Source organism: Rhinopithecus roxellana, chromosome 6, assembly GCF_007565055.1.
Source record: "Rhinopithecus roxellana isolate Shanxi Qingling chromosome 6, ASM756505v1, whole genome shotgun sequence".
NCBI lineage: Eukaryota > Metazoa > Chordata > Mammalia > Primates > Cercopithecidae > Rhinopithecus > Rhinopithecus roxellana.
This window is the reverse complement of record NC_044554.1, coordinates 89,714,710-89,741,621: the sequence shown is the minus strand read 5'-3', so window position 1 is coordinate 89,741,621 and position 26,912 is coordinate 89,714,710. Positions and strand designations below refer to the sequence as shown.

The 26,912-nt window shown below is 40.2% G+C and overlaps 1 protein-coding gene across 3 annotated transcripts in view; it reads right to left on the bottom strand.

The window, feature by feature from the left end:
* Positions 1 to 12,128: 12,128 nt before the first annotated feature.
* Positions 12,129 to 26,912, bottom strand: part of ANLN (anillin actin binding protein) — a 70,402-nt gene continuing 55,618 nt past the window's right edge. For all 3 annotated transcript variants that reach the window (XM_010361134.2, XM_030932550.1, XM_010361135.2), the window contains 2 exons: positions 16,104 to 16,276; positions 12,129 to 13,446 (listed from right to left, as the gene is read on the bottom strand). In XM_010361134.2, the coding sequence (XP_010359436.1) occupies positions 13,323 to 13,446; positions 16,104 to 16,276 (297 nt within the window). In that variant the 3' untranslated portion in view covers positions 12,129 to 13,322. The remainder of the gene's footprint in view (positions 13,447 to 16,103; positions 16,277 to 26,912) is intronic.

Below are 26,912 nucleotides of genomic sequence, written 5' to 3'. Positions count from 1 at the left end.
ATCCCAGCACTTTGGGAGGCCAAAGTGGGTGGATGACCTGAGGTCAGGAGTTTGAGACCAGCCTGGCCAACATGGTGAAACCCCATCTCTACTAAAAATAAAAAATTAGCCAGGTGTGGTGATGCATGCCTGTAATCCCAGCTACTTGGGAGACTGAGGCAAGAGGGTTGCTTGAACCTGGGAGGTGTAGGTTGCACTGAGCTGAGATCACGCCACTGCACTCCAGCTTGGGCGATAGAGTGAGACTCCATCTCAAAAAAAAAAAAAAAAAAAAGATTTATAGGAGCACTGTGACCTGACCAAGGACAAAGGAGTTTTGCAACCTCCTTCTTCTGATGCCCAGATACCCATGGTCACTAGTCACCTCATTGTTCCCCCCATCCCAAATTTAAAAAGAAGCTTGAGATTCATGTCTTCTAAGGTGATTCTTTAGAACGCTGGTCTGCCATCTTCTCTGGTGGCTGGCTCTCAGAAGTAAAGTTGCTTTGCTTCTCCAACTCCTTATCTCTTCACTTATTGGCTGTCGTTCAGTGAGTAGAATGAGTTTGGACTCGGTACATTTTCAGTCTGAACATTTCAGTCTCACATTTTACTAAACTTCATATACTACACCCAAACCTCTGAACCTTGTGAAGTACATGCTATTTTTTTAATACTTCAATCATATAAACTGTTAAATTTTGGAAGTTAAATCCATTTTATACAGCCTTTTTATGGAAGTAAAAGTTGTTTTAACTTCTCAAGGAAGTTTTGAAATTAATAAAAAGATGTTATAATTGAGAGTAGGCAATTCTAAAATTATAGTATTACTGTTATTTTCTCTGTGACAAAACTTCAGCAAATGCCACAAAGCGTTGTTCTTTGCCAAGCGAATTTCTAGGCATTTTCATATTCCCAGCAACCTCTTCAGAGTGTAAGAGCAGAAAGCTTGGTCTTGGGAAGACAACTAGCCTGAAGAGATTTATTTCTGCCTGTCTCCAGATCTCCTTGGTCAGTTAATTCCACAATAAATAATCACTGCCATTTACTAGGAATTTACTCTTTGACTTCTTATTGGTCTGAGGAGTTAACATTCATAGTCTTATTTAATGCTCCCAACAGATCTATGTGGTAGGTAATAAAATATTCAATTTGTAGCTAAAGAATGCACAGCTTGTAAAGGAGATGAGCATAGCTGCAACTACATACAACCAAATACTAATAACCCTAACATGTAAGTCAAATAAGAAGGACAATTGAAAAACAGAAAAAGGACACTAACCTGAAATTCACAAATAAAGCAATACATAGATCGAATAAACACATGTGAAAGGTACTCAACCTTACTAGTAGTATACCAAAATTGCCTAGGCGGTTAAAAGCAACACACAGCTTTTAGAGCACTTCTTGATAGAATTGATTAAAGAAAACAATTTATAGCTACAGCCAGGGATGCCTGTCATCCCAACACTTTGGGAGGCTGGGGTGGGCAGATTGCTTGAGCTCAGGAGTTCAAGACCAGCCTGGGTAACATGGCGAAAACCTGTCTCTACAAAACAGTACAAAAATAAGCTGGGTGTGGTGGTATGCACCTGTAGCCCCAGATGCTCAGGAGGCTGAGATGGTAGGATTTCCTGAGCCCAGGAGGCAGTGGTTGCAGTGAGCCAAGATTGCACCACTGCACTCTAGCCTGGGCAACAGAGACCCTGTTTCAAAAAAAAAGAAAAGAAAAGAAAGGAAAACAATTTACTTCATAACAGAAAGGGTCGGCCGGGCGCGGTGGCTCAAGCCTCTAATCCCAGCACTTTGGGAGGCTGAGATGGGCGGATCACGAGGTCAGGAGATCGAGACCATCCTGGCTAACACGGTGAAACCCCGTCTCTACTAAAAAAAAATACAAAAAACTAGCCGGGCGAGGTGGCGGGTGCCTCTAGTCCCAGCTACTCAGGAGGCTGAGGCAGGAGAATGGCGTAAACCCAGGAGGCAGAGCTTGCAGTGAGCTGAGATCCGGCCACTGCACTCCAGCCTGGGCGACAGAGCAAGACTCCGTCTCAAAAAAAAAAAAAAAAAAAAAAAACAGAAAGGGTCATTTAAAGTAACATAAGTAAACCCCACAGGATGTGCTTGAGAACCCATGAAATTACAAACCGTTGAACTTCAATCAACAAGTCCGAGATGGAGTAGAAAAACTTCTCCCAATTCCCCCTGCTAAGTACAGCTTAAATCGTGGGCATTATATATAAAACAAACATTAGAAGACTGGAAGGTGGAAAGAAAAAGGAAAGCCCTCTAGAAACCTTGAGACCCAAGGAACCTATACTCAAGCCTATATGCTGTGTATGTAGCATCCTATAGGTGATTTCTCTGGGTGTTCTTATTGCACACTTGGTCTTGAATTGGATGCTGGCAAAGTTGACAACCCAGAAATGTCAGTGGCAGCAGACAAAGAAAAGCCCCCAAGGGAAGCCTGCACTCTCTAGCCAAAGGAGCAGAAAAGAAGCAGCCTAGCAAGACAGAAAACTGCAACAGTAATCACCATAGCCCAAACACCACAGAAAAATACACATTCCTACCCCCACTCATGTCAGCAAAGGCCAGGTGGGGTGCCTAGACTTCTACCCTTGACAGCAGGGATCAAGAGCCCGTACTGAGTCACTAGAGGCCACTTGGGATCCTGACTTTCAATCCTACCCAGTGGTGATGAGCTCCCCTCACCTACCAGTGTTAGAGGAGGTCAATGGGAAGTCGGATGTCTCACTGCCGTCCACTCCCTCCCCTCCTTGTTGGCAGTGAACATTACTTGAGGAACACTGGCAAGATGCCTCTCTCCCAGCCTAGGTGCTACCAACAGAGGCCTAGTGGGAGCATGGACTCCCATTCCCACCCACCTGGCACTAACAAGGAGACCTGCCTCCTCAAGGGCCAATGGCATCTGGACTTTCACCCTGCACCGGACAGAAATAAGGCAAGACCCCCTCCCTCCCACCAGCATGATATCAGAGGAGACCTACTAAATCACAAGGTTTAGATAAAATACAGAGTTTCATAGCGTAATACCCTCAATGTCCATTGCACAATATTTAAATCACTTACACAAGACCGGGAAAATCTCAACTTGAACAAGAATAATCAATTGATGGGTGCCAAATCACACACATGTTGAAACTATCTGGGAAGGATTTTAAAGCAGCCATCCCAAAAATGCTTCAGTGAGCAACTGTTAAACAAACATGCTTGAAATAAATGAAAAAATGGGAAGTCTCAGCAAAGAAGTAGAAGATACAAAGAAGAATCAAGTGGAAATGTCAAACTGAAAAATACAATAATCAGAATGTAAAACTCTATGGATGTTTTTACTTCAGCGGAATGAAGAGAACAGAAAAAAGTATTAGTAAACTGGAAGATAGGACAAAAAAAGTATCCAACCTGAACAATAGGGAGAAAATAGGCTGGAAAACACAAAAAATACAAAAACAAATAGCCAAGCATGGTGAAGCACACTGGTAGGCCCAGCTACTTGGGAGTCTGAGACAGGAGGATCCTTGAGCCTAGGAGGTCAAGGCTGCAGCAAGTCATGATTGTACCACTGCACTCAAACCTGGGTAACAGAGGGAGACCCTGTCTCAGAAACAAAAACAAAAGCAATTTTTAAAAAATTATTTGAAAATAGAACGTACAGTGTTTTTTCTGGGTTTTGTTTTGTTTTTGTTTTTTGGTGTGTGTTTGTTTGTTTGTTTGTTTATTGAGAAAGAGTCTTGCTCTGTTGCCCAGGCTAGAGTGTGCTGGCGTGTTCTCAGCTCACTGCAACCTCCACCTTCCAGGTTCAAGCAATTCTCCTGCCTCAGCCTCCTGAGTAGCTGGGATTACAGGCAAGTGCCACCACGCCCAGCTAATTTTTCTATTTTTGGTAGAAACAGGGTTTCACCATGTTGGTCAGGCTGGTCTCGATCTCCCGACCTTGTGATCCACCCGCCTCAGCCTCCCAAAGTGCTGGGATTACAGGCGTGAGCCGCGGTGCCCAGCCCAATGTACAGTTTTACATTTAAAAGTCTGAAGTATGAATGAGTGTCTAGAGATAGAGCAATTACCAAATCTCTTTAAGAGGTAGAAATATGGCCAGGTATGATGGCTCAGGCCTACAATTCTAGCACTTTGGGAGGTTGAAGGGGAGGATTGCTTGAGACTAGGAGTTTGAGGCCAGTCTAGGCAACATAGCAAGACCCCCATCTCTACAAAAAAATAAAAAATAAACATTAGCTGGGTGCAGTGGAGTGTACCTGCAGTCCCAGCAACTTGGGAAGTCAAGCAGGGAGGATCCCATGAGCCCAGGAAGGCTGCAATGAGCTATGATAGTGCCACTGCACTCTCAAAAAAAATTTTTTTTTTAAAGAAATGAAGTAGAAATATTATATGAGCCAAGAAACACAGAAAGAATTAAACATTATAATACAATTGGTAGGAAGTTTTTAAATGCCCCCCAGTGATTCCCTCCAATTGAGCATGGTTTAATCTAGTGATTTGATTCTAGCAAATAGAATATAGCAAAAGTGATGGGGTGTCACTTCTAAGAATAGGTTGCAAAACATGACTTCCATCCTGCTTGTACTCCCTCGGCTCTTTTTGCTGGCCCACTCTATTGAAGCTACCACATGCCCTATGAGGAGGCCCCTATGGTAAGGAACTGAGGGCATCCTCCAACCAAGACCCAGCAAGGAACTGAGGTCCTCGTTCTAACATGGTGTGAGGAATTGAATCCTTCCACAACCAGACAAGTAGCTGGAAGCAGACCCTTCCCTAGCCGAGCTTTGAGATGGACCGTAGTCCCAGGACTGACACCTGATTGTGGCCCTGTGACGGACTCTGAGCCAGAGCAGAGTCTAGCTTCCTGACCCATAGTGACTGTGACATGCTGCATGTTGTCATTTTAGGCCACTCAGTTTTAGGGTAATTTGTTACCCAGGAATAGATAACGAATACACAAACTATCTGCAAAACATGTACCCAGGTTAGGTTGTTTTAGGAGCAAGTCTTTAACATCTTCAAGAAGCAGGCTGGGCGCAGTGGCTCACGCCTGTAATCCCAGCACTTTGGGAGGCTGAGGCGGGTGGATCACTAGGTCAGGAGTTTGAGACCAGCCTGGCCAACATGGTGAAACCCCATCTCTACTAAAAAAATACAAAAATTAGCCGGGCGTGGTGGTGCATGCCTGAATTCCCAGCTACTCGGGAGGCTGAGGCAGGAGAATCCCTTAAACCCAGAAGGCGGAGGTTGCAGTGAGCCAAGATTGAGCCACTGCACTCCAGCCTGGGGGACAGAGCAAGACTCCGTCTCAAAAAAAAAAAAAAAAAAATTGTCTAAAATCTAATTTTTTCCAGAGCACAGACACAAACTGGCATCAATTTATGAAGTAATGTGGTTCATACTTTTCCTTTTAGGGAGAATGTCATATTTTTGTATCTGGATTATAAATTTGGAAGCTGGCCATAGAAAATGAGGGATATCAGGAAATTTCCTGTATATAACAAACAGTAAAGATCTATCTCAAGTGAACAATTAGCATTATATTTAATAGTGAATACTAGAATATTCTTACTAAATCAGAAATGCCTGCTATCACCACTATTATATTGTTCTGGGAGAACAAAAATAGAAAGTGTGATACAAATGTTGGAAAGGTGCAGACATCACTATTATTTGAAGTTGGTATCTCTGAACACCAAAAAGAATCATGAAAAATTATTATAACTAATAAAGTAGGTCAGTACGGTGACTGGTGCTTATAGATAGCAAATCTTCCAAAACAAAACTGGAGGAAAAAAAGTACTAGAGGAAATACAGTCAATATAAATTTGGCAAGTAAATAAATACAGATATGGTTAAAGACATGAGAAACTTGAGTTCTCTAAGGAAGGAGAGAACGGCGAGCTAAACATGAGCATGAAAAAGTGAACACCTCGCTGCCTGCAGGAAAGGCAGCATTGCTACTCAATACTCCCTCCAGCTGTGGCTCCAGTGGTCCTCCTTCTCAAGGACGTCCTGACAATGAAACAAGCATGAAAGCTCAATGCTTGGGAGGTGTTGCCATGTACTCTGGACACTCCTGATTTGCCCTTTGGTAAACACCTTCACGTTGCACCCCATGACCATGTAACCCAGGGCAGGTCTGCATGCTCACCACTTGCAGAGTCTAATGAAGAGCGAGGTCTGGTGGAAAGAAAATGATTTTATTAACCAAAATTAGTAAAGGAGAAGTGGCCATATTCCCATCCAAAGCAGCCACTTTGATTTTTTGGAGGGAAGACAGGAGTTTAAAAAAGGAAAACTTGATAAGGAAGGCATGCAAGGATTGTGCTGAGAACAATGTCTGCGTCTGGTGGTTATCTTGGGTTCCAGTCCGCTTGGATCTTGGGCTGGTGTCATCTCAACAATGACTAGGTTGTTAACTAGCCATCTTGAAGTAATCTCTGGAATTTTGCAGCTGAGTCTCCAGGCTGTGTCTGTCTCAAGATGAGCCTCTGAAACTTCTAAGAAGGCACACAGTTAGACACTAGCAGAACGTTGGATAAACGTGAAGGGAGTATATACGGTGAGAAAGGGAGGGACATGGAGTCTGTTTTAAGGCTTAGGGAAAATGTTCCTGCAGTATGCTTCCAGGGTATATCTTGAAACCCAAAAGAAAAAGAAAAAATGTTTTAAAATGTATTTTGAAGTTAAGCTGCCTGGTTACAATCGAATGCCCTAGATCTGGGCAGCCACAAGCCCGTGAGTGCCCAAGACTTGCTAAAGGGCGCATGAGCATGAAGCCACTTTGCCATCCTCCTGTTTAATGAGCCAAACTGCCTGAGGTGTTCTTTTTTCCCTCCCCACTGCCTTCCCAATGTCACCCCACTACTCCCACTTTACACAGAAAAGGCGTGCTTTCTGCCTAACTCTCTACGGTCGCTTTCCTGGGATGTAAAACCCTCCCAATACTAAAAGAAAAGGGACAGTCCAAATACTGGTTTTCCTGGACCCTAAAGGCAGATTAACAAATCCTTTTGCAAGTTAGGTAGTTTTCATATCTTTGCTTTCAACAAAATTGAAGGATTTAGAAGCAGTAGTAAGGCCTGCTGATAGTCCCCTGAATGCACCATATTTTGCCTTTGTACGGTAGAACCCTGGTGAATTTCAACAGGGGTTGTGGTCACTCAACTAAAGACTACATTTTCTTGGTCTTAATCTCAAAATGACTGAGAATGAGCTCTGCACTTTCCCCTCTCCTGATAGATGGACCATAAATGTGATACAGATGAGCTTTCTTTGGCCATGAGGACAAGGGCCACATGCCAGGCTATGTCCGGGACAAGGACCTTGGACCCTGGACATCCTCAAGGCTCAAAACCATCTTTCTGCCCAGAATCAGTCCCCTCTCTTTGGACTGTCCTATGAGAAAGAAACTTCTGTCTTGTTTTACCTCTTCTATTTTTGTTATGATTCTTTTTATTTTATAGTAGCATAGTCTGTACCCTGCTTACTACATCAGCTAAAAATAATTAAGTTTATCATTAAAAATAATTTTAAGGGGAACTTGGGGTCAAGGGGAAAGTTCTCTTTGGCCCGCTGAAGGCTCACTGAAAAATCAACTCACAAAAGTTAGATTCATTGGAGAAAAGGCATACAAATTTACTTAATGTGTATACACAGGGGCATTCAGAATGAAGACACAAAAATACCAGAGAAATTGGCCATTTTTATGCTTAGGTTCAACAAAGCATTGACCGCGGTGTAGAAGTTGGACAAAAAGGGTAGATCTAATGCGAATAGACTGTGCAGGGAAAGCCAGCAAGGCTTGTCTAGATTCTTCTTGGCATCTCTGAGCCGCGTTCCTTCCTTCTGGGTATGGAGCAGGACCCGTTCTGGAATAAGGGTCTCATGACCTACAGTCAAACAAGGTGGGTCAGATCATTTCTTTACGGCCAGTTTTATACAGAAAGGCAAAGGGAAAGTTAGAGATATATGTTTAGGTTTTGTGGCTGGCTTTGGAGAAAAGAGGTTGTTGTTTCTATGACTCACCATGGGAAAGAGGGGCTCTAGTTTCCATGGCTATCCCTGGCAGGGAATGGGACTGAGAGACAGGAGGGTGGGAGAAGATCAGAGAAAAACTCTTGCTTCTGACACCTTCTTTTTGGAGTATTGTTTTCTGAGTCCCAACAATATCCTTCCCTGAATGTTTTCCCACCAAACTATTGTCCCAGTTAGGCCTTTCTCTTCACAATCCAATATCCTGAAGTCTCTATTCGGTCTTCCATTCACTCAATTTTTCATTTTGATTTTATTTTTGAAGTGTTCACAAGCCCACATACATGAGTGATATATGAAAATACATATATTTGTAAACATATCAAATACTCTAAAAACAGAGTCAAAGGTCAAAGCATTCCTCCACCCCACACTGTTCCCAACCTTTTCCCCATGTACTTCATGTGGTTTCTTTCACACTTTTATCTATTTATGTGCATCTATGTTACATACATGGTTCCATGTATGTATATCCCATATGTGGGATATCCCATTCCCCCATAAGTTGCTCTGGAAAATTTTCCAAGTCAATATATAGATATACACTTGCTTCATTCTTTTTGACCACTACATGGTGTCTTGTAGGAAAAATGTACCAGAATTTCCTGCTAATGGGCTTGCAGATTATTCATTTTTTCACTATTGGTTTCTATTTTTTTCCCTTTAAAAACTGTCTCTAGCCAGGCGTGGGGGCGGGCACCTGTAATCCCACCTACTCTGGAGGCTGAGGTAGAATTGCTTGAACCAGGGAGGCAGAGGTTGCAGTGAGCTGAGATCACACCACTGCACTCCAGCCTGTGTGACAGAGACTCTGTCTCAATAAACAGATAGATGATAAATAGATAGAAGATGGATAGATGATAGATAAAAACAGTATTGTAATGATCATCCCTTTATATACATCTCTGCTCACATGCAAGCTTGTCTGAGAAGTGGGGAGTTAGCACAGCTGGCCTTTGATTTTGGTAAAGGAAATTCCTGGTAAACATCCTAAGAACTGAACCTCCTAGTAAATAGACAAATGGTATTTGCTGAGAGAACTCTTTATCTGTGGAATGTGCTTAGTAGGATATGGCTGGTTAAGGATTGCTTACAGGAAATAAACTTAGAATTTATGGATTTGTGAGACAAGACTCCTAAGAGAGTCACCAAAACTATACCACCTAGGGTATCAAATGCAATGTTTCCATACCTAAGGCCTCCCTGCTGAGTGAGAGGACCACATACCTCACTTGAGGTCTCATCTATTACCCTGGGCCACAGAGCAGGTGTCTCCTGTGGGAACGAGAGCCTGGGAGGCATGCAGGATGACGCAGGCCTCTCCTTGCTTTGCCAGGGCTTTTTGATTCCTTGTGTCCTTGAAACTGAGGAAAGCTTGATATGGGTAAGATCTCTGATGCATGGAAGTCAGATTTGACAATCTGATCCTGTGTGTTAGTAGATTCCTGGAAGTTACCAAGTTGCCATTCAAGCAGTCTGTTTCAGTTTCTATTCCCACCAAGAGCGTAAGTTTCTCAGTAATGTTGGTTTTAGTTTCACCACCTGTGGGCCAACAACCCATTGCCATTTAAATCTGTGTTTTTATTAGTATTATTTTTACATGTTTGCCGGCTCTTTGAATTTGTGTGTATGCAATTCCTGCTAATACTATTTGCCCCTCTTCTTTAGGTTAAATTTTCTTTTTCTTATTTATTTGAGAAACATCAGAGTGTAAGTATGTGGATTCTGGAGTAGACTGAGTGCAAATCCTGGTCTGCCACTTGCTCAACGTGGGGCCTCAGAAAAGTGACCAAAACTTTAGCTTCAGTGCTTATTTGATAAGGTCTTATGAAGATGATCTGAGACACTGCAGGCAAAACACCAAGAATAATGCCTGGCACATAGTAAATGCTCACAGACAGCCAGTCATAGGAGCACTTTTGTTTTTCTTTTACCTAATTCCCAATGCGATAACAATGAACCACTTGTTGGTTCTTTTTATTTTTTTAATTTTTATTTTTTATTTAAAAAAATTTTTTTTTCAGAGACAGGGTTTCGTTCTGTTGCCCAGACTGAAGTGCAGTGGTATGATCACAGCTCACTTGTAGTCTTCACCTCCTGGGCTCTAGCAATCCTCTCACTTCAGCCTCACGAGTAGCTGAGACTAGTCATGTGCCAACATGTTCGGCTAATTTTTTCATTTTTTTTGTAGAGACAGGGTCTTGCTATGTTGCCCAGGCTGGTCTTGAACTCCTGGCCTCAAGTGATTCTCCCACCTTAGCCTCCCAAAGTGCTGCGATTACAGGCATGAGCCACCACAGTTGCACAGGAGCTCTTTGTTTTTGCATATCAATGCCTTATTAAATATGTTGTAAATATTCTCCCTTTGTTGCTTAGTGTTTCAACTTTAGATATTTATCAGATTTTTTTAATGCAATCAATTCTGTCATTCTTTTTCTATACAGATTCTCTTGTAACCTGATTTTTAATCTGAACCATTTTGTTCAACTGACTGCTCCAAATTTCAATTCACATTATCTTTATTCTGCTTTATGACTCCGTGGTTAGAATCTTTTTTTTTTTTTTTTTTTTTTTTTTTTGAGACAGTCTCACTCTGTTGCCTAGGCTGGAGTGCAGTGGCACAATCTCAGCTCACTGCAGCCTCTGTCTTCTGGGTTCAAGTGATTCTCCTGCCTCAGCCTCCCAAGTAGCTGGGATTACAGGCACGTGTCACCACATCCAGCTAATTGTTTATATTTTTGATAGAGACAAGGTTTCACCATGTTGGCCAGGCTGGTCTCAAACTCCTGACCTCAGGTCATCCACCCACCTCAGCCTCCCAAAGTGCTGGGATTACAGGCGTGAGCCACCGTAGCCAGTCAAAATATTTTCTTCTTTGGTCTCACCAGACACCATTCTTGTTTTTCTTTCATAGAAGACAAGCATCAGACTTGTCTTTTCTACTTTTCCCCTAAAGAACAGTGTTCAGGACAGTAGTGGTGGCTCACACCTGTAATCTCAGCACTTTACGAGACCAAGACAGGAGGATCACTTGAGGTCTGGAGTTCAAGACCAGCCTGGCCAACATAGTGAAACCCCATCTCTACTAAAAATACAAAAATTAGCTGGGCATGGTGGTGCATGCCTGCAATCCCAGTTACTCGGGAGGCTGAGGCACGAGAATCACCTGAACCCGGGAAGCAGAGGTTACAGTGAGCCGAGACTGTACCATTACACTCCATCCTGAGGGAGAGAGTGAGACCCTGTTTCAAAAAAAAAAAAAAAAAAAAAAAGAACAGTGTTCCTTTTTTTCTTTCTTCTCTTCCCACATCATATTCCCTGGATGATCTTATTCACTCCAATAGTTTCAACAATCCCCCTTAGGCAGATGACACTGAAAATCTTCAGGGTGACATTTTCTACTGCTTATGGAGTATATCTAGCTTGAGGTCTCATAATCACCTTAAACTAAATTTCTTCTAAAGTTGAATTTTATAATACTATCTATATATTAAGATGATCTCTAAGGAATACTGTTACACTTTTTGTTTAACTTACAATAAATGGTATGTATAGAATATTTTTATGAACAAAAGAATATAAATATTTCTATGCAACATGTGTAGTGTCCTCTGGCAGGACATAAACATTGGTAAAAGTAGTTATGACAGTGGGAGAAGACTTGCTTTTTAACTTTACCTTCTTTGTGCATTCTGAATTTTGTACCATGCTTTTGTGCCCTTTGAAGGCCTACTCAAAAATAAATGCAAGTCTATAAATAAATACAAGGCACCTTCTTATCAGTCCCATCAAACCTATTCCCTGTCTGGCTGATGATACCACTCATCCATTCAGTATCTGCTAAAGACTTGGGAATTATACTCCCTCTCTTCAAATGCACATCCAATTACCATATTCAGTTGAAATGCCTCAGAAATAGATCCTTCATTCACTTAGCATTCAATAGCAGCCCTAAGAACACACAATAAGCCAAACTGGGTAGAGAAAAAGATGGATGAGACATTGTCAGCACAGTACCCACAAGAAGCTCCCAGCCCAGGGATGCAGAGCAACCATACCACACACTGAAGCAGTGCTTCCTAAACAACTGATTCCTTTAGACATTTACAGGTATTTATTTGAGTAAGAGCTCATAAAATATATTTTTATAATATACACAAGAAAAAATACATTTGAATGAATAAAAAATAAAATGACAGGAGGTGACAGAATTTAGTGTTTATAAATGAGGTCATAAAGAACTTTAATAATTCAGAGAAGAAATTCAAAGTATTTAAAAGTTGAGACCCTGCTTTACAATATTTTATAATTAAAAAAAGGTGTTTAAAGGTGATATGTGACTTAATAATTTTCCAATTTCAAAATGGGTTTCTAGACACTATTGTTCATGAACCAAAAAAAAAAAAACCAAACAACAACAAAACCCACTTTGGCAAGCAAAGTATTATTAGTCCATAGCAGCTTCATAACAGTTTACTTTTTTAATATAAAGATTTTTCAATTTACACTTGTTGTAGTAGAAAAAACTAATATGCTAAGTCTGTAAGCTTATTACAGAAAAAACTAATATGCGAAGTCTGATCGTAATGAAGCCAGAATTCTATGAAAATGTGCACCACATTGCATATATAGTAGCTGAGTAAATGTAAACCATGTGCTTATTAACTCTTCTATATAAAATATTGAACCCCCAAGTCTCACACATTGCCTCCTATGTCTACATATCTTTTCTGAAGGCAGCCTCACACTTTAAGCCAATATATATTTGCTATTTGAAAAAGTTCTCATCCTCATCACTAAAAATGTTTCTGTAAAGGCCTTAGACATTTTTTTAGTACCCTAGTAACAAGACATATCATGATCAATAAATGATCACAGCCTTTCAAAAAAACTACTGAGATTGGAGAATGGGTTTCTGTCTCCAACCCCTGAAAGATGTTGCTGTTTCAAGACCTACAGCTCCAAGAAGACGACTCAGAATGTCTTACTTTTAAAAAAATATTGTCATGAATAACTGAATAATTAGATTTCTAGGAAAATGAGGCTTTTAAATTAAGATTTAGGAAAATCAACTATAATGTATTTACTTCTACTCATTGATGAATGACAGAAATCGGTTAAAGTTTTACAAACAAAAGATATAAATACTGCATAATACATAGTGAATATTGGCACAAACCCTTTCGTACTTAAAGCATAAAATGCAATCAGTAAACCTGATGCTCTTAAGTGTGTTTCTTAAGATGACATCAAAAAAGCTCTAGCTAGCATGGAAATTTCCCAGTTTAAGGCTTTCCAATAGGTTTGTAGCAAGCATCAGGTTGCCAGAGGCGAATATCAACAATAACTTGATTGAGTTTTTGCATCCAGAGATCCCGCTCTTCTTTAGTATCTGCAGACAGCCAGTTCCTACAGGAACAAACCACCAAAGAGGTCAGAATTCTTCTCCCCGCATTCCATACCCGCATGTACTCTTGCTAGGGAAAAAAAATGACTAAATAAACCAGTAGATGAATTCCCTTTAACCACCTGATATAGATGCTAATCCAGAGCCACTTAGTGAGGTGCATCTCCAAATAAAACAGAGGAAAATTATCCCCAGTTTGGTTAACTGATGCTAACTTACACTGATTACACTTGGTAAAGGATGGTGTTTCCAACAGGTGTTTTATACAGGTAGTGTGTGGTCTGGGTAACCTGATGGTATAGGACACCCACTGAGTGTGGGCAACTTCTCAGCAAGAGCACCAAAGGCCTGAATATAGGCCCTCCCTGAATATAGGCACTCCCAATATAATCTTCAGAGTCAGGTTCCCCAACAGCTGCAATCCCAGACTCATGATCCTTCACCTGGCTCTACAGGTAATATTATTTTGCACTGTCTCCCATTAGATTTGTCCTACTATATTAGTAGAACATGGTATTTATAATAAACTATCTAAAGATCCTAAGACTTTGTCTATCCTAACCTCACTGTCCATATTAGGAATATTTTCCTAGCTACAAGTTGAATGAATAACTAGTTGGCAGGGCAGGCCAGAGTAAGGAAGGGGGGATTCCCTAACTCATAGCCCGAACATCATTCTAGGGAACGGCCAGCCATTAGGTTTTTACATTGCACTCATTCTACAACTTTATAAGTTCTCCCCATTGGTACTAGAAATGGTGTAAATATGAATAAGCGGAGTTTATCACCTTCTAGTAGTCAATGAAGAAAGTACTGCACTTATAATAGCCACCATTTGTTAAGCTCATTCCATGTACTCAAAACTGTGCTAAGTGTGTTTACTCATTCATCTCTATTGTCTGAAGTCTCTGTGAACCTATTCTGGTTCAAGAGGCTTAAAACAACAACAACAACAACAACAAAAAACTCTATTGTCACTGTAGAGTTTATTTTTCCTTTTTGACACACAAGATTTCAGAGGGCCAGCAAAGTTAAGTGACCTGCCATGGTTACATTTGATCAGTCAGAATTTAAACTTAAATCTGTTGACCTCAAAACTCCACTGTAACTACTGCCTCCCCATGTGATAAAACATTCTGGTTTCAATGTGTAGTCTCTGTTTTGAAGTATGCAGTAGAGATCAGAAGACAAATCGTTAGCATTGACAGCAAACTTAGTTAGTAGAAATGAAAATGAGGTACATTAAATTCAAGTAAAAGGCCTAAGTCCAAAAGGCCCAAGGCCCTGTAAGGAAACAGATCAGCAAGGCAAAGGAGAATGCAGAACTGCAGAATGTTTATATTCTCACCATTAAAAAAGTTAAATAAAATTTAGGCCACCAAGCAAAGCTGAAGACTCAGCCAAGACTGAATTGAGAATGTACCACTCTCATATGCTTGAGCGAAGGGTACCCATCCAAGTTATAATTTTATAGTAAGAAAGACCACAAGTAAATGAGGCACAGAGTAATTAAAGCAACATGTAATCTGGCTTTTTTTTTCTTTTTCATCACAGGGGAAGGTCTACAGAGAAGTCTAAGAGAGTTTATGCAACCAGTGAAAAATAAGGTTATACAAAAAATGTGAGTGATATTCAAAATGGCTGAAGTGGGCTGCTGTGGTCAAGAACTATCTGGATACTGCACTTTGGTTGGTTCCTCCACTGACCATGGCCATGGACAGGTCGCTATCAAAAAAAATGATTAGAAATCCATTTTGCCTGTCCTGCCCTGTCTGATTCCACCACTGCATAGAAGACCCCTGAAAGAATGAATGAGTTAAAATGAATAAATCTGAAAGTAATCTAGACATCAAAATTTTCCAACAAATGAGTCTTCTATCTAGCTATTTTAAAACAAATTGGCAGTCTCTGGGCAACTTTGTTCTATTTTAGTATCGTGTCTCCTGGCTATAGCTTTCTAATATTTTCACATTAGAAACTCATAAAGCTAGTCCTACCAATCTCCCCCCATCTGCAATATCCAGCAACAGCCTAATTACTAGAGATCTTATCAAATTCTCACTTTTGTACCTAATGACAACTCTGTACACTGAAGTTGGTCTTCAAGCTTCTCCTAGGTATCCAAGCAAAGAAACCGATCTCAGAATCTTAGCAATAAGCCTTTGTATCTTACACTTGAGCTCAGGGTTAATTAAAAAAGGGGTACCCCCAAAAGTTTTATTCTGTTAATCTCCATCCAGAAATTTGCAGAATAGAATGAGATTGTTTTTGTGAGTCATCTGCCTACTGAGGTTATTCTGGGAATGGAAGGAAGGGATGTGTAAAGTGTCTTTGAATAATGCTTGACTCCTCAACTACGCATGACATCTTTAAACTTAACCCAAAGATTATCTAACTGCCATGACAATGCCTCCACTGTGAGCATACTGGAAAACATTAGCTAAGATACGACCTGAGTATTATACTTTCCTTAACTACGTTAATTTAGTTATTATAGATGGTTCACTTACTGCTTTGCGTGTGTTTTGTTTTCTCGCTAAGGCTGTGCCCTTTTCAACGTCAAGGACCATCTCTGATATTTCCTAGTGGTAAGTACATAGTGTACATAATGGGCAATCAATTGCTTAGCTGATCGAAATATTTATCGGCCAATACATACTTGGTGACACAGAGTGTGTCCCTGCATTGGCTGACAAGAGTCTCTCGGTCATCTTCTCTTTGTGGTCGGACAGTAATTAATTCAAAAGTGTTGCGTCTTGCACAAAATTCTCTGTTGGCTGGTTCTATCTGACGACTGGTACAATTAGCCAGATTTATCCTTCCTATGGGATTCTTTAAAAACAAATTAAGAGAAATCAGTAGAAAATAAGACTAAGTAAGTATTAAGCAGCATTTAAGTTGGTACAAATTAAAATTAAAATTAAAAAGCTATTCATTTAAAAGTTAAAATTTAGTTATGCTGGGCTTAGAGAAACATATTTAACATTTATTATTGTTCCTAGCTAGACATAAAAATAACACCCAAAAATATCAACTAGTAGCTCTTCCCACCTATCCTATAAAGCTCTTTATTATGGTGAACTTCAAATAAAAAATACAAACAACAGTATAATGAGTCCCAGGTACCAAAACCAGCTATAACAATGAGAAACACGGGGGGCGGAGCAAGATGGCCGAATAGGAACAGCTCCAGTCTCCAACTCCCAGCGCGAGCGACACAGAAGGCCGGTGACTTCTGCATTTTCAACTGAGGTACTGGGGTCATCTCACTGGGGAGTGCCGGACAATTGGTGCTGGTCAGCTGCTGCAGCCCGACCAGCGAGAGCTGAAGCAGGGCGAGGCATTGCCTCACCTAGGAAGCGCAAGGGGGAAGGGAATCCCTTTTCCTAGCCAGGGGAACTGAGACACACAACACCTAGAAAATCGGGTAATTCCCACCCCAATACTGCACTTTAAGCAAACGGGCACACCAGGAGATTATATCCCACACCTGGCCGGGAGGGTCCCACGGCCACGGAGCCTCCCTCATTGCTAGCACAGCAGTCTGCGATCTAACCGAAACGGCAGCAGCGAGGCTGGGGGAGGGGCGCCCGCCATTGCTGAGGCTTAAGTAGGTAAACAAAGCTGCTGGGAAGCTCGAACTGGGAAGAGCTCACAGCAGCTCAAGGAAACCTGCCTGTCTCTGTAGACTCCACCTCTGGGGACAGGGCACAGCTAAACAACAAAAGGGGAAGCAGCAGAGGCCTGTGCAGACGCGAACGACTCTGTCTGACAGCTTTGAAGAGAGCAGTGGATCTCCCAGCACGGAGGTTAACATCTGAGAACGGACAGACTGCCTGCTCAAGTGGGTCCCTGACCCCTGAGTAGCCTAACTGGAAGACATCCCCCACTAGGGGCAGTCTGACACCCCACACCTTACAGGGTGGAGTACACCCCTGAGAGGAAGCCTCCAAAGTAAGAATCAGACAGGTACACTCGCTGTTCAGCAATATTCTATCTTCTGCAACCTCTGCTGCTGATACCCAGGCAAACAGGGTCTGGAGTGGACCTCAAGCAATCTCCAACAGACCTACAGCTGAGGGTCCTGACTATTAGAAGGAAATCTATCAAACAGGAAGAACACCTACACCAAAATCGCATCAGTACATCACCATCATCAAAGACCAGAGGCAGATAAAACCACGAAGATGGGGAAGAAGCAGGGCAGAAAAGCTGGAAATTCAAAAAATAAGAGCGCATCTCCCCCTGCAAAGGAGCGCAGCTCATCGCCAGCAACGGATCAAAGCTGGTCAGAGAATGACTTTGATGAAATGAGAGAAGAAGGCTTCAGTCCATCAAACTTCTCAGAGCTAAAGGAGGAATTACGTACCCAGTAGAAAGAAACTAAAAATCCTGAAAAAAGAGTGGAAGAATTGACAGCTAGACTAATTAATGCAGAGAACATCATAAACGAACTGACAGAGATGAAAACCATGACACGAGAAATACGTGACAAATGCACAAGCTTCAGTAACCGACTCGATCAACTGGAAGAAAGAATATGAGCGATTGAGGATCAAATGAATGAAATGAAGCGAGAAGAGAAACCAAAAGAAAAAAGAAGAAAAAGAAATGAACAAAGCCTGCAAGAAGTATGGGATTATGTAAAAAGACCAAATCTACGTCTGATTGGGGTGCCTGAAAGTGAGGGGGAAAATGGAACCAGGTTGGAAAACACTCTTCAGGATATCATCCAGGAGAACTTCCCCAACCTAGTAGGGCAGGCCAACATTCAAATTCAGGAAATACAGAGAACACCACAAAGATACTCCTCGAGAAGAGCAACTCCAAGACACATAATTGCCAGATTCACCAAAGTTGAAATGAAGGAAAAAATCTTAAGGGCAGCCAGAGAGAAAGGTCGGGTTACCCACAAAGGGAAGCCCATCAGACTAACAGCAGATCTCTCGGCAGAAACTCTACAAGCCAGAAGAGAGCGGGGGCCAATATTCAACGTTCTTAAAGAAAAGAATTTTAAACCCAGAATTTCATATCCAGCCAAACTAAGCTTCATAAGTGAAGGAGAAATAAAATCCTTTACAGATAAGCAAATGCTTAGAGATTTTGTCACCACCAGGCCTGCCTTACAAGAGACCCTGAAGGAAGCCCTAAACATGGAAAGGAACAACCGGTACCAGCCATTGCAAAAACATGCCAAAATGTAAAGACCATCGAGGCTAGGAAGAAACTGCATCAACTAACGAGCAAAATAACCAGTTAATATCATAATGACAGGATCAAGTTCACACATAACCATATTAACCTTAAATGTTAATGGACTAAATGCTCCAATTAAAAGACACAGACTGGCAAACTGGATAAAGAGTCAAGACCCATCAGTCTGCTGTATTCAGGAGACCCATCTCACATGCAGAGACATACATAGGCTCAAAATAAAGGGATGGAGGAAGATCTACCAAGCAAATGGAGAACAAAAAACAGCAGGGGTTGCAATCCTAGTCTCTGATAAAATAGACTTTAAACCATCAACGATCAAAAGAGACAAAGAAGGCCATTACATAATGGTAAAGGGATCCATTCAACAGGAAGAGCTAACTATCCTAAATGTATATGCACCCAATACAGGAGCACCCAAATTCATAAAGCAAGTCCTTAGAGACTTACAAAGAGACTTAGACTCCCATACAATAATAATGGGAGACTTCAACACTCCACTGTCAACATTAGACAGATCAACGAGACAGAAAGTTAACAAGGATATCCAGGAATTGAACTCATCTCTGCACCAAGTGGACCTAATAGACATCTATAGAACTCTCCACCCCAAATCAACAGAATATACATTCTTCTCAGCACCACATCACACTTATTCCAAAATTGACCACATAATTGGAAGTAAAGCACTCCTCAGCAAATGTACAAGAACAGAAATTATAACAAACTGTCTCTCAGACCACAGTGCAATCAAACTAGAACTCAGGACTAAGAAACTCAATCAAAACCGCTCAACTACATGGAAACTGAACAACCTGCTCCTGAATGACTACTGGGTACATAATGAAATGAAGGCAGAAATAAAGATGTTCTTTGAAACCAATGAGAACAAAGATACAACATACCAGAATCTCTGGGACACATTTAAAGCAGTGTGTAGAGGGAAATTTATAGCACTAAATGCCCACAAGAGAAAGCTGGAAAGATCTAAAATTGACACTCTAACATCACAATTAAAAGAACTGGAGAAGCAAGAGCAAACACATTCAAAAGCTAGCAGAAGGCAAGAAATAACTAAGATCAGAGCAGAACTGAAGGAGATAGACACAAAAAACCCTCCAAAAACTCAATGAATCCAGGAGTTGGTTTTTTGAAAAAATCAACAAAATTGACAGACTGCTAGCAAGACTAATAAAGAAGAAAAGGGAGAAGAATCAAATAGACACAATAAAAAATGATAAAGGGGATATCACCACCGACCCCACAGAAATACAAACTACCATCAGAGAATACTATAAACACCTCTACGCAAATCAACTAGAAAATCTAGAAGAAATGGATAATTTCCTGGACACTTACACTCTTCCAAGACTAAACCAGGAAGAAGTTGAATCCCTGAATAGACCAATAGCAGGCTCTGAAATTGAGGCAATAATTAATAGCCTACCAACCAAAAAAAGTCCAGGACCAGATGGATTCACAGCTGAATTCTACCAGAGGTACAAGGAGGAGCTGGTACCATTCCTTCTGAAACTATTCCAATCAATTGGAAAAGAGCGAATCCTCCCTAACTCATTTTATGAGGCCAACATCATCCTGATACCAAAGCCTGGCAGAGATACAACAAAAAAAGAAAATTTTAGACCAATATCCATGATGAACATCGATGCAAAAATTCTCAATAAAATACTGGCAAACCGGATTCAGCAGCACATCAAAAAGCTTATCCACCATGATTAAGTGGGCTTCATCCCTGGGATGCAGGCTGGTTCAACATTCACAAATCAATAAACGTAATCCAGCATATAAACAGAACCAAAGACAAGAACCACATGATTATCTCAATAGATGCAGAAAAGGCTTTTGACAAAATTCAACAGCCCTTCATGCTAAAAATGCTCAATAAATTTGGTATTGATGGAACGTACCTCAAAATAATAAGAGCTATTTATGACAAACCCACAGCCAATACCATACTGAATGGGCAAAAACTGGAAAAATTCCCTTTGAAAACTGGCACAAGACAGGGATGCCCTCTCTCACCACTCCTATTCAACATAGTGTTGGAGGTTCTGGCTAGGGCAATCAGGCAAGAGAAAGAAATAAAGGGTATTCAGTTAGGAAAAGAAGAAGTCAAATTGTCCCTGTTTGCAGATGACATGATTGTATATTTAGAAAACCCCATTGTCTCAGCCCAAAATCTCCTTAAGCTGATAAGAAACTTCAGCAAAGTCTCAGGATACAAAATTAATGCGCAAAAATCACAAGCATTCTTATACACCAGTAACAGACAAACAGAGAGCCAAATCATGAATGAACTTCCATTCACAATTGCTTCAAAGAGAATAAAATACCTAGGAATCCAACTTACAAGGGATGTCAAGGACCTCTTCAAGGAGAACTACAAACCACTGCTCAGTGAAATAAAAAGAGGACACTAACAAATGGAAGAACATACCATGCTCATGGATAGGAAGAATCAATATCGTGAAAATGGCCATACTGCCCAAGGTTATTTATAGATTCAATGCCATCCCCATCAAGCTACCAATGAGTTTCTTCACAGAATTGGAAAAAACGGCTTTAAAGTTCATATGGAACCAAAAAAGAGCCCGCATTGCCAAGACAATCCTAAGTCATAAGAACAAAGCTGGAGGCATCACGCTACCTGACTTCAAACTATACTACAAGGCTACAGTAACCAAAACAGCATGGTACTGGTACCAAAACAGAGATATAGACCAATGGAACAGAACAGAGTCCTCAGAAATAATACCACACATCTACAGCCATCTGATCTTTGACAAACCTGAGAGAAACAAGAAATGGGGAAAGGATTCCCTATTTAATAAATGGTGCTGGGAAAACTGGCTAGCCATAAGTAGAAAGCTGAAACTGGATCCTTTCCTTACTTCTTATACGAAAATTAATTCAAGATGGATTAGAGACTTAAATGTTAGACCTAATACCATAAAAACCCTAGAAGAAAACCTAGGTAATACCATTCAGGACATAGGCATGGGCAAGGACTTCATGTCTAAAACACCAAAAGCAATGGCAGCAAAAGCCAAAATTGACAAATGGGATCTAATTAAACTAAAGAGCTTCTGCACAGCAAAAGAAACTACCATCAGAGTGAACAGGCAACCTACAGAATGGGAGAAAATTTTTGCAATGTACTCATCTGACAAAGGGCTAATATCCAGAATCTACAAAGAACTCAAACAAACTACAAACCACTGCTCAGTCCTGAAAATGGGAAAAGAAACACATATAGGCACACATGAGCCAACAGCCTCATGTCAACTCTAAGTGTGTCTAACTCTAACTCTATTAGAATTTTTAAAAATAAAAATAGAATACACCATTTTAAAACCTTAGATTGGCTAAGTCTGGAAAAAACAGTAACAACCTCTGTTAATTGGTTAGGGAGTGAGTGACACAGATTCTTATGCATCACTGGTGAAAGTATAATATGCTCTGTTACTGGTAGGCAACTTGACAACAGTAATCAAAAACCATTAACAATGAGCATTTTCTGATCCTACAGTTCCACCTAAATTTATCCTAAGCAAGTATATAAATATGTACACACAGATTCTAATATGTGTAGTCACTGTTTTTTCATAATAGCAAAAAATTCTAAACAAATTAAATGACAATAATAGGGGACTATTTAAATAAATCATAGTATTGTTTCCAGCAAATATGATACATTAAATAGTCTGAAAGTCCTCTCATTATATAAGCCGCCAAATGCTAGATAATTAAATTGACAGAAAGTAGAAAAATCCTTCAAAGGCCAAAATCAATGAGCAAGGGAGAATGAAGAATATTAAGCTAGTCTGAAACCCTGACTTCCCTTGGGGCATTTGCAACCTAGAAATGACAGAATATAAATTCTGGTATTTGTTTTAAAACACCCTAGCAAAGCAACAAAACAAAACAAAACAAAAATGCATGCGTGTTGTGGGGAGATAAATGAAACCTGAAAATGAATAATTAATTAAGCTGGAAGTTCATTATACTATTTTTGCTCTGTGTACATTTGAACATTTTCAATTATAAAATGCAAAACAGGGCTGGGTGCAGTGGCTCATGCCCGTAATCCCAACACTTCAGGAGGCGGAGACGGGTGGATCGCTTTGAGCTCAAGAGTTTGAGACCAGCCTGGCCAACATGGTGAAACCCCATCTCCACCGAAAATACAAAAATTATCCGTGTGTGGTGGTGCTTGCCTGTAGTCCCAGCTACTCCGGAGGCTGAGGCAGAGAATCGCTTGAGCCCAGGAGGCAAAGGTTGCAGTGAGCCGAGACCGGTCTACTGCACTCCAGCCTGGGTGACCCAGCGAGACCCTGTCTCAAAAAAAAAGAAAAGAAAAAAGTGAAACATTCTGGGAATGGAAGGAAGGGATGTGTAAAGTGTCTTTGAATAATGCTTGACTCCTCAACTACGCATGAAATCTTTAAACTTAACCCAAAGATTATCTAACTGCCATGAAAATGCCTCCACTGTGAGCACACTGGAAAACATTAGCTAAGATACGACCTGAGTATTACACTTTCCTTAACTACGTTAATTTAGTTATTATTGATGGTTGTATGTATCTGTATGTATATTTCCATGAGGTGACGGCGGTGTGTGTGTGTGCACACGGTGTAAGGAAAAAGCAAGAACCAAGAATAGTCATACAGTAGCCCCCGCTTATCCATGGTTTCACTTTCCATAGCTTCAATTACCCAGTCAACCATAGTTAAAAAATATTGAAAGAAAAATTATAGAAAAACTATTCTTAAGTTTTAAACTGCATGCCATTCTAAGCAGCATGATAAAATCTCCTGCCATTGCACCTGGTATGTGGATCCTCCCTTCGTCCAGCGTATCCACGCTGTACCCGCTACCTGCTCAGCAGTCACTTAGTAGCGTTCTAAGATCAACTGAGATCGAGACCATCCTGCCTAATACGGTGAAACTCCATCTCTACTAAAATACAAAAAATTAGCTGGGTATGGTGGCGGGCGCCTGTAGTCCCAGCTACTCAGGACGCTGAGGCAGGAGAATGGTGTGAACCCGGGAGGCGGAGCTTGCAGTGAGCCAAGATCGTGTCACTGCACTCCAGCTTTGGCAACAGAGCGAGACTCCGTCTCAAAAAAAAAAAAAAAAAAGATGAACGGCTATAGTACGCGGTGCTTGTGTTCAAGTAGCCCCTATCTGACTTAATAAGGTCCCCAAAGTGCAAAAGTAGATATGCCAAAGACAAATCATAAAGTGCTTCCTTTATGTGAAAAGGTGAAAGTCTGCAACTTAATACGGAAAGAAAAAAAATCGTATACTGAGGTTGCCAAGATCTACACAGTAAGAATAAATCTTCTATCCACGAAATTGTGAGGAAAGAAAAAGAAATTCATGCTAGTTTCATTATCACATCTCCAACTGCCAAAGTTACCACCACAGTACATGGTAAGTGCTTAATTAAAATAGAAAAGGCATTAAATTTGTGGGTGTAAGACATCAACAGAAACGTGTTGTGATTGATGGCAACTGGGTCTGGTACTTATCCATGGTTTCATGCATTCACTGGCGGTCTTGGAACGCATCCACTGAGGATAAGGGGGAACTACTATACATTACTGCATAAGTTAGGAGACCAGCCTTAGCAGATATTAAGATTTATTTTAAAGCTATGGTCATTGAGATTGGGATAGGGAAACAAACCAAAGGAAACAGAACAGTGAGCCTAAAAATAAACCTACACCTATAATGACATCTTGATACACATGAGAAATGGCATGGTGGACCAGTGAATGATATAGTTTGGATATTTGTTTCACCCAGATCTCATGTTGAATTGTAATCCCCAGTGTTGGAGGTGGGGCCTAGTGGGAGGTGACTGGATCACGGGGGTGGATTTCTCAAGAAATCCCCTTGGTGCTGTCCCCAAATAGTGAATGAATTCTCACATGAATTGATTGTTTAAAAATGTATGGTACCTCCCTTTGCTCGCTTGCTCGCTCGCTCACTCATGCTTTTACCATGTGACGCACCTGCTCCCACTTCACCTTCCGCTGTGAGTAAAAGCTCCCTGAGGCCTCCCCAGAAGCTGAGCAGATGCCAGTGTCATGCTTCCAGTACAGCCTGCAGAACCAGGAGCCAATTTAAAAATTACCCAGTCTTGGGTATTTCTTCATAGCAGTGCAAGAATGACCTAACACAGTGGGGAAAGAACCAACCATTCAATGATGCTGGCATAACTGGTTATCCAGGTGAAAAAAAAATCAATTCTAGGGAAATTAAATATGAAGTATAAAACTTTATAACTTTAGAAAGAGGTATAAAAGAAATCTTTGACTCCAGGATAAGGATAGTTTCTTAAATTAGACCCTAAAAAGCACAAAGCAATAGACTGGCAGGTCTGATTACCTTAACATTAGAAAAGTCTGTGCATAAAAAGACACTAAAAAGATAAATTAAAAGATATGCCAAGCCTAAGACTAGGGAAATATAATTGCAATGTATGAAAAAATATTAAAATGAATAATATATAATCAGTTCATAGGAGAGAAAATATAAATGGCCATCCACACTCTTATGCTTAGAAAAGATACTTAGTCTAGTAATCAAGAAGACACAAAAACTTTTAAAATAAGAGTACATTTCACATCTATCATACTGATGGAAGTTTAAAAGGCTGACATATGATGTGTTAGTGGGAATATGAAAAGCTGAGAGCTCGCAAATACTCCTGGTGGGAATGGAAAATCGTTCAACCGCTTTTGAGACTCATTTGACAAAATCAAGTTGTAGATGTGCAAACCCTACAACCCAGCAATTCTGCTACGAGATAACATTCAAAAAAGAACTCTCATCCATGTGTACAAGAAACTAAATCTTCCTGCATATGGGCTGTAAAAGGCACAAACCAAAACAAAATAAGAAGAAAGTGAATCACAGCAGCATTGTCTGTATACAACAATTTAGAAATAATCTAAGGGTCTCTAAACAGGAGAATGGATAAATTGTAATGTGTTCCTACAAAAGTATACTACACACAGAAAAGGGGACAAACTAAAGCTACACATACCACCCCAGACAAATTTCACAAACCATACCGACCCAAAAAAGGCAAGTTGCAGAATGATACATACAGTATGTTATTATCTGTATAATATTTAAAAACATGCAATTGCAGCAACATATATTGCTTATATACATGTACAGGTTAAACATCCAAAATCTGAAAATCTTGAAATCTGAATTGCTCCAAAATCTAAAACTTTTTGAGAGTCAACATGATGCTTAAAGGAAATGCTCATTGGAGCATCTCAGATTTTCAATTTTTGGATTAGGAGATAATTAACTGGCAAGTATAATGCAAATATACCAAGATCTGAAAAAAAAATCCCAAATCTGAAACACCTCTAAATCCCAAGGATTATGAATAAGGGATATTCAATCTGTATAATAAAAATTTAAATAAGTGCATGGGAACAATAAACAAGTTTAGGAGAGCGGTTATCTCTGCGGGAGAGAGAATTACACAGCGAGTTTCAACTGGAATAATAACACAGAGGTTGATGAAATTATTTTACACCCTTTTGAATGTCTCCAACATTTCACAATAAAATTTTAAAATATTAATAATTGTAATGACTACAGTGTAACACACATAGCTATCCAACACAGCATTATAGACTTATCTTTACTGATAATGAAAGATGTTAGAATATTTTATCAAATAAAAAATCAGATTATAAAAAGCATGCTTTTCCTTTTAAAAGGATTCATAAATGAATAATTATTATATATTATACATTTTTAAAGTTTGAAAAGATATCTAACCAAAATATGAGCAATAGCTATGTCTGTTATGGATGATTTTCTTTTTAAGTCTGCTTATTTCTATTTTCCAGTTTGGGGATAATAAATAATCTTACTTGGGCAATAATACTAACTTCTTTAAAAACATGACAAAATTTATTACACAAAATCCTATTATCAAATTTCAGAAACGACATACAAACCACTGTTCCTGTGGGTAGGTTTCCATTGCTGTTTTACCCTAACTAATAAGATAAAAATTAAATTTAAAACATTTCCAACTTCAAATGTCAACAAAAAATATAACTAAACATCCAGTAGAAAAGAAGGAAAAATATACATGTTAAGCCATTTTAAGAGTTGTCAAATCACAGGGAATGAATAGGATATAAAAATTTTAAAGGTATACCACACACACACACACCTACAACAAAAA